The 7,496-nt window shown below is 44.6% G+C and overlaps 1 protein-coding gene across 1 annotated transcript in view; it reads right to left on the minus strand.

Annotated features, from left to right (window-relative positions):
* LOC121838531 overlaps positions 1-7,287 on the minus strand; it is a 52,653-nt gene extending 45,366 nt beyond the window's left edge. The window contains exon 1 of the mRNA XM_042294832.1: positions 7,135-7,287. Within this exon, the coding sequence (XP_042150766.1) occupies positions 7,135-7,254 (120 nt within the window). The 5' untranslated portion in view covers positions 7,255-7,287. The remainder of the gene's footprint in view (positions 1-7,134) is intronic.
* Between the last annotated feature and the right edge of the window lie 209 nt (positions 7,288-7,496).

Below are 7,496 nucleotides of genomic sequence, written 5' to 3' on the forward strand. Positions count from 1 at the left end.
CAAGCACTTGCGCTAAGGCACCAAAAGACTTCCATGCCTAATCTCGCACGAGCGTGTCTAACAAACTAGATTAGCAAGTTCGATGTTGTGCAGCGAACTCCGAATTACCAGGATCACGGAGAAAAAGAAGGGTCGATCACGAAAAGGAAAGCACAGAAACAAAAACAGAGAGATTAACCTGGGGTGAATTTTCTGGCGGGACACGTAGCGCAGGAAAGAATGCGAATTAAAGAAGAAAGAAAAGGCGAAAAGGGGGGGACACAGCTCCTGTAAAAAAAAAAAAAAGAAAGAACACGCAACACTGGGTTCACTAATTAGGTTCTTCTAAATGCAGAAGCTCAGGCTTGTTTTCTTTGTTGCCATAGTTTATTTTCGTGGATTATATTCATGTGCCAAACACTTTTGTTCGAAAAAAAAAATGGATAGTTGTCAAGTAGCGCAAGGGTAGTCTTCGGGTTTTCTCTTTCAATGTCGAAGATAGTGCAGTGGCGCGTTGTGTAAGTTCATTCGATTTTCTCCTCGATCATATCACCTTCGTCCGAGAGGAACGACCTCAACAATAGGATCACAATCGCAGCTTTTTGTGATGTAAGAAGGGCTCTTTGTCAGTGGTTGAATGATGCTGATTTTCATTATCGCTTACATTGCGTGGTGAGGAGACTGCATTAGGATTTTTCTTCAAGCGTTCTGTTAAGTTCTTACTTTTATGGAATATGTGTGTTTTTTGTGTTTTTTGCTGTCAGTGATGATTTTCTATTAGAAATCGCGACACAAGAATACTTATTGTCTGAATGAAATGGAATAATATGTCGCACGTACACGTGAGACTCTCCTGAATGAACATGTTACGCGGCTCTAGGCGTGACTTCGCAAAGAATGAAACATTTGCTACCCTAATGCACGAATACGTCCAGGTGGACTAGACTCGCATATAACAACATTGGGTGCATACTTGTACTCGAATGCCAGTTGTTGGAAATCTGCGCTTCATTGAGGTATCGAAGATTTTTGCAGGGACGTCAGAATGCCGAGCTCTGGTTGGTATAATCAGTGTGTAGACTTAAAGCTAGCTGCCGTTGCCTATGTGTCACTCGTCGAACGCTTTAGAACGTGGAACGCCGGCGTCCAGCGTTTGGCTTTCGCATTCGAGCGTGTCCGACAAGTGCAGGGGAGACAAAGGCAGCCTTTGTCACCCCTGCACTTGTCGAACGCGTTGAAACGCGGAACGCAGGCGTCCGGTGTTCGACTCTCGCATTCGAACGCGTTCTATACGAGTGCAGTGGAGATAAAGGCAGCTAGCTTTCGGTCTACCCACTAATCCTTCCAACCGAAGCTCGACGTTCTGACGTCCCTTGTCTCTCTCACTTTCTCAGCGCATTGTCTTGCATTGCCTGCAGACTCATTGAAAGGCAAAAGCAGGGATTATATGCCGAGCAAAGCCCATACATTCTGCAAGTTCCAGCTTCAGGCTTTTTTTTATTAATATTCTTAGGATAGCTTTTATAGCTACGAAGAAAATGGTCTCAAATACCTCACACGTATTTTTGTCTTGGTGATTCGGCGTTGATTGCAATTGCATTCGTGTTGCGTGCATCTTTAGACCTCGGTAAGTTAGTTAGCCCAAACGGACGTCATGGCCGACCTGCTGGAAACAGCGTCTTAACTGAGACTGGGTGAAAGAAAGCCTGCCAAGTCTGGGAGCGCGAGCGCTTGAGACTCGACTTGAGACGCCACTTCGCTCGCGCGCTAGCTTTGGCAGAGTTTTCTTTCACCTTGTCTTAGCTGAGACGCTGCTTCTAGAAAGCAGGCCCTGGTGTCGCCGCTGTAGATGAGGCATTTTGTGCAATGCCGTATACGACTGCCGTACTTGGGTAAATTGCTTTGAAAATGTAATGTAACTGCAACTATACTTTGTTTTAAAAGTTGTTAACGGCAATTAGAAATACAAGCGCCTAAAAGTAATAAGTTATTATCACAAATTATTTTTCAAAGTGGTTCAATGATTTTGTAATCACTTTCTTTTAACAGCTGCCCGAGTTCAGTTGTCTTGACGTGATTATATGTTTCTCACAGATCAATCTTTATTACTAGTCTGGTCTAATTTATTATGCGGTGTTTTGCTTTCTTTACATATTGTACCCTTTTCTTTCATATACTTGTTTTTTTTATATTTTCTTTACAAAAATACAGGAATACCTATTGGTGGATCTTTAGGAAATGCGTTAGCATGATTCTTTAAAAATCCACACACGTCCCCCTCTGGGAAATGGTAACGCTGACCCCTTCACTTTTCTCTTCAGGTTTTCTCTCTTGGCTTTCCCTTTTGCTTCCTCCACTTGTTGCTGCCTGTTTTTGGTATCGTTGCGGTGTCAGTGTTAGTGTTTTCCAAAGGGGGACGTGTTTGGCGTGTCCCAAGGGTCATGCTAACGTATTTCCTAAGAATCCACCAATGGATCTTCCTGTAATATTTTCACCCCTTTTCTGTACTCTGCCTCTCAAGGTACGTCGGCGCGTTTGGGTACTGTCATTCATATCGCTCGTGGAAAGAACCACATCCATAACAGATGTGGAAGGAACCGCATTCCAATTCACGCGTTGAGGGAAGCGCATCCATCGTTTTAGCTACACACATATCACAGACCACGCACCTCTACTACGGAGACCCAGAGCGAAGAACAACCGGCTACGGCACGGCGGCAATTGAGCACGCCCGCATTCCACCGCTCCGTGGCGCAACACAATCTAGAAAACAAAGTCGTAGTGCTGAATGAGATGGCGTCATCAGAGAAGGCCAACGCTGGGCACAGATTCGACACGACGATTGCGCCAACGTTCAGCTCAAACTTGACTCAAAGCCGAGCGTTGACCCAGCACTCTTTTCCAATGAGTGTTCAGCGTTTGCCTTCTCTGATGAAGCCACCTCATTCAGCACTACGACTTTCTTAGCTATGAGGCGTTGCGCGGCGCTTCGTCCTCTCTGGCTCCACGCCAGCTGTGCGTGTGATTTCGACAAACTCGAAAGGGCTCGTTTCGACAAAAACCCGGCGGTGTCTGTCAGTTTGTCAGTGCCGGGCAACAACCACTTTGCAGCTTTCACTTCTCGTTAAAACACAATCAACCACCGATTTTTCTTCTTTTTTTTTTTGGTTCCTCTCTATATCGGGTGTGGCCAGTCTTGGCGGCAACGTGTTATAAGTAAACGACGGTTCTGGTAACGCCTTCCTTTTTTGGGGTGTGCCATAACGTACTCGCTGCATTTTTAAAACAGTAATGGGTAACGTAGTTACGTTAATCGTTACATATCCTTCCCAAGATTAAAAAAAAATAGGCTCCTGTTTTTTGTGTGTTTTTAGGCGCCAAGCTATGTAAATTGTTTTCTTTGCGTTTTTTTCGTGAGTGTTTAGGTGAGTAAAAAAAAAAGATAAGGTAATTACGCGCCGTTTCTGTATGAATATAATGTTCCTTGAATTATGGCGCTTATGCATACCTGTAACGTCCTAACAGTAAAACGTGTTAATTCATAACCATAAAAGTAACGCAAAAGTAACGTGCGTCACTTTATATCGGTAACGTTAACGTAACTATTTTATTTTTTAGGTAACGAAGGAGGTGTAGCGCTTTCTTTTTATTTGCAAGTAACCATTAACGTATTTGGGTACTTTTTTTATTGGTAACGCCTACAACATTGGGTGTGGCACGTGGACATATTCTGAAGAAGTCAATGACCGACGGTTTGGCAACAATTGGCCATTTCCCGTTGCACGCGGTGTATTCCCTGGCTGTGTCAGTTTACCGAAAGCCTTCTTCGGCTGTCGGCCTAATGCTTTAGAACACAAGTGGCCATTTCGTCACAATGTAACTGCTAACTGTCCAGATGGTGACTGGGGACCTTGTGGCCCGTGGCCGTTTCTTTTCTCGGAGGTCACCGCGGAGAGTAGTGCCATCTATCGGCCAGCGCGTTATGTACAATTATAAACTTGCGAATAAGAACATTTTGAGTGAGGAAAGAGGACAGCAGAAAATGGGTTTTCTTACGCGGGAGGCGAACAAATCGGGATTCATGTTCCGATCACTTATTTTTGTGCTAGACTACCGCGGTGTGAGATCATCGAATTATAGTCGCTACCGTCACTGGCAGATACGCGAGACGTGGCGAGTAGCGCGCATCTAGTCATCGCTCTATAGCCAACCAGACTACGGCGTTAGCCGACAAGAACAACCAACGACCAATCACGAAGCAATGTAAACATAAGCCACTCCCCGCCCTTCAACTCTCGGCGACCGTGTAATTGATGTTCGCTCGCAAGCCGATGGGAAAATTATACGAGTACCCTTCCCTCCCACGTACGCTTATTTTTAGCATAATTTCGGTGAGCCACGCATTTATTCCATTTCAGCGCATAGAAGAAGAAAAAAAGTATCACCTATACTTTTTTTTTATTTTTTTTTTATCAGTGTTCTGACACCGAAAAAGATGTGCTGCAATTTTCTAGAGGTCAAGAAAGATGTTCTGCTGCGCTTACCGTCACCTAGAGAGACTATGGCCGATGTTCCCAATCAGAACCCGTATTTGTTGCGGTATTGGTACGGGCGACTTGAAAGAAAAGATTTTTTCAAAAATATTGTTCTGCTTTTTTTTCTTTTTTTTTTCGCCGTTTTCGAAGCGTGTGATAAAAAAAAAAATATTTGCGTTTTTTTTTTTTTTTTTTTTTCATGTACAAAGCAGGTTTATAATTTTTCTATCGCCATTTCGTATTTTCCCAAGTTTGAACATACGGCGATAGCAGGTTAAAGTACTTGCGAGCGCGGTATACCTTGCAATTACTGTGAAGAGGGATGAAAAGTTTCCAGGGTTGACAGTAAATCTTAACATGCGCCGAGTAAGTGGAGGAAGAAGTAGAGACCAGAGCGCCGAGCTTTGACTGGAATGATTAGTGGGTTTCATGATTGCGTGCACGAAGGAACGCGAGCGCAGTGCGTTTGCGTTAGAGACGCGCAGTGGCCAACAACCATATCCTCCTATATACTGACAAAGCCTGGCAGATCGACACGAGAAGCGGTCACCGAAATGGAAAAGGTGGAGCGGCAGGCAACGGATGAGAGGAGAGCCACGTGATTGGCGCCCCGCTGCGGCGAGACCCCGAAACACACTTCTCCCGAGCAAACAAGTGTGCTTCGGGTCCTCGCCGCTGAAAACGCTGTGCGCTGACGTCCAGGTTCTCCGAGAAATGGCTCTTTGGTGCTTTGTACTACCAGATCCTCGCGCTCCAAATCTGCGACCGCGGGCACTCTGTGGCTCCGTCTTTGAACTGCCAGGCTTTGTGAGTATAGAGGAGGCTATGCAACAACGCATGACAACGACGCTCGTTCGCAGCGTAGAGCACGCAGCGCTACCGCATTGAGCTTGCGTTTGTTCGTATACGCAATACTAAAAATATGTGTTAGTGGTTAGACCTATAGCTAGCTGCTTTTCTCTCTAGTCACTCTTTCGAACGCTTTCTAAAGCGAACGCCGCGGAGGTGGACGCCGGTGTTTGACTATGAAACGCGTTCGAAGAGTGAGTATGAGTGTGAGTGTGAGCGTTCGAAGTGTGAGCGAACAAAGGCAGCTCCTTCCCTCAGTTTTTCGGCGCCTAGCAGATTCGCCGGCCCCTCTATGTATCAAACCGGCAATTTATAACATGGCAGAAACCATGTAACTAAAGCAAGGGTGCAGGCGAACTGGTTCAATACTGACATGGTAACCCTGGAGCCGGGGAAAAGACAGGACGTAGGACAGACACAAAACACACATTTTGTGTCTGTCCTACGTCCGTTCTTTTTTTCGGCTCCAGAGTTACCATGCTAGAAACCGTGCATTCGCACCCACAGACGAAATTACCCGCCATAGCGTCAGTGACGTAACAAAAAGCTCTCGGCGATTTGGGAATGCGTAACGGCAAACAGGCGCTTGAAGGTTATAAAACTCCGTTTTATTTGTCTGCATTGTTGTGTTGTTGTTTTTTTTTTCCTTTAATAGAGGGGATTATTGTTTAAGCACCAGAGCTTCCGTCGGTTCTGCGCAAACAGCCGACACTAGACGGGTTGTTTACGAGCGCCCGTCCAATTAACTACGCCCTTTTTAATTGCATCACGCGTTAATGTTTGCGCCCTCTCGACACGCGTAAGTGTTAAGCTTCCTCTCAAAGCACAATGGAAATTAATTGAAAACGGAAAAAAAAGACGCTTCAGTTTTTTTTTTTCCCCCATTTTCAGTTAAATGGAGTAAAATTTCCGGAAACTGAAAAGGGCCCGCATAAAAAACCGATTTATTCAGGTGGCTGTTTGCAGATCAATTCGAATCACCCGGGCCAGCAGGCTAGCACGCGTGTCGTTGTCGCGTGGCATATGTGAGCATCGGACTGAGGTTTCAAGTGTTTACTGGCAGAAACATGTATCCATACGACAACCAGGTTACTAATGGGTAAATGGCATCGAAACTATATCTCATTAAGTACACTGTTATTGAGAAAAAGAACAACGTTCTCTTTTGTGAAATTCATCGAATTTGCTTGAATTCCAGAGAACTTTTGGCTTAAAACTTTGATGATGCGATAAAACTGAAGGTTAACACCGATGCCATTAAAACAGTATTAGTGGGTAACTAACTTACTAACTATAAATGAAACCTGTCTGGTTGTTGTTCGTTCGTGGCAAGGATCACATCTTTTATCGTTCATTCTGTTTTGTTTTTTATTTGAGAGAGTGGAAGACTAATAATGAATATATAGTCTCTGAAAGAGAGTGACTATGGTTTGTTTATTGTATTTATATTTTTGTCTGGAAGTTATCTTTCATGGCATGGGTGAAACGCAAACACTGTCAACCACCAGACGACAGCCACCGTGACCTCGAATGTGAGCACTGCCCTCCATTCAAACTTATATGTAACATAGCACTTGTACCTATTTACCTTTTTTATAACAGTAACGAGTAACGTACTTAGTTATCTTTCAAGTAAGTAACGAGCAACGGTATTTAGTTACTTTATTTCCCTAACGTGCACTTCTCTGCCTCCATGTTGCGTCAGCCAAAGAGTACCGGTCATCGGACTTTACAATAATCCAAACTTCTAAAAAAGGGTCTCCTCACTCACTTGTTGGACCAGAGGATTCAGGGCAGTGGAAGCGTCCTGCGGTAGTGTGGTGAGCAGGACTAGTAGGAAAGACGAGGCAGCGGCGACTACGAGAGGCGCCGCTGCCGCCGTTGTCCGCATGGCGGCGCACTGGTACGTCTCACTTCCTCATGATCCAGGGCCCTGGAGAGACAAAGCGAGTTTAGGAAAGCTCCATACTGATCAAACAAAAATATACGCACACGCACGACGCGTTTATCTTATTACAACAACAAGGACCCGTACAAAGAGAAATGTTAGAATTAGGTAGTTTCATCAGCTTCGCAATTTTAACTGATTAAATACAATATCTCTTGTATCTTATCGCAAAATATGCACATAAA

This window comes from Ixodes scapularis, unplaced genomic scaffold (assembly GCF_016920785.2).
Source record: "Ixodes scapularis isolate PalLabHiFi unplaced genomic scaffold, ASM1692078v2 PGA_scaffold6__148_contigs__length_123643588, whole genome shotgun sequence".
In the NCBI taxonomy this organism is placed as follows: Eukaryota; Metazoa; Arthropoda; class Arachnida; order Ixodida; family Ixodidae; genus Ixodes; species Ixodes scapularis.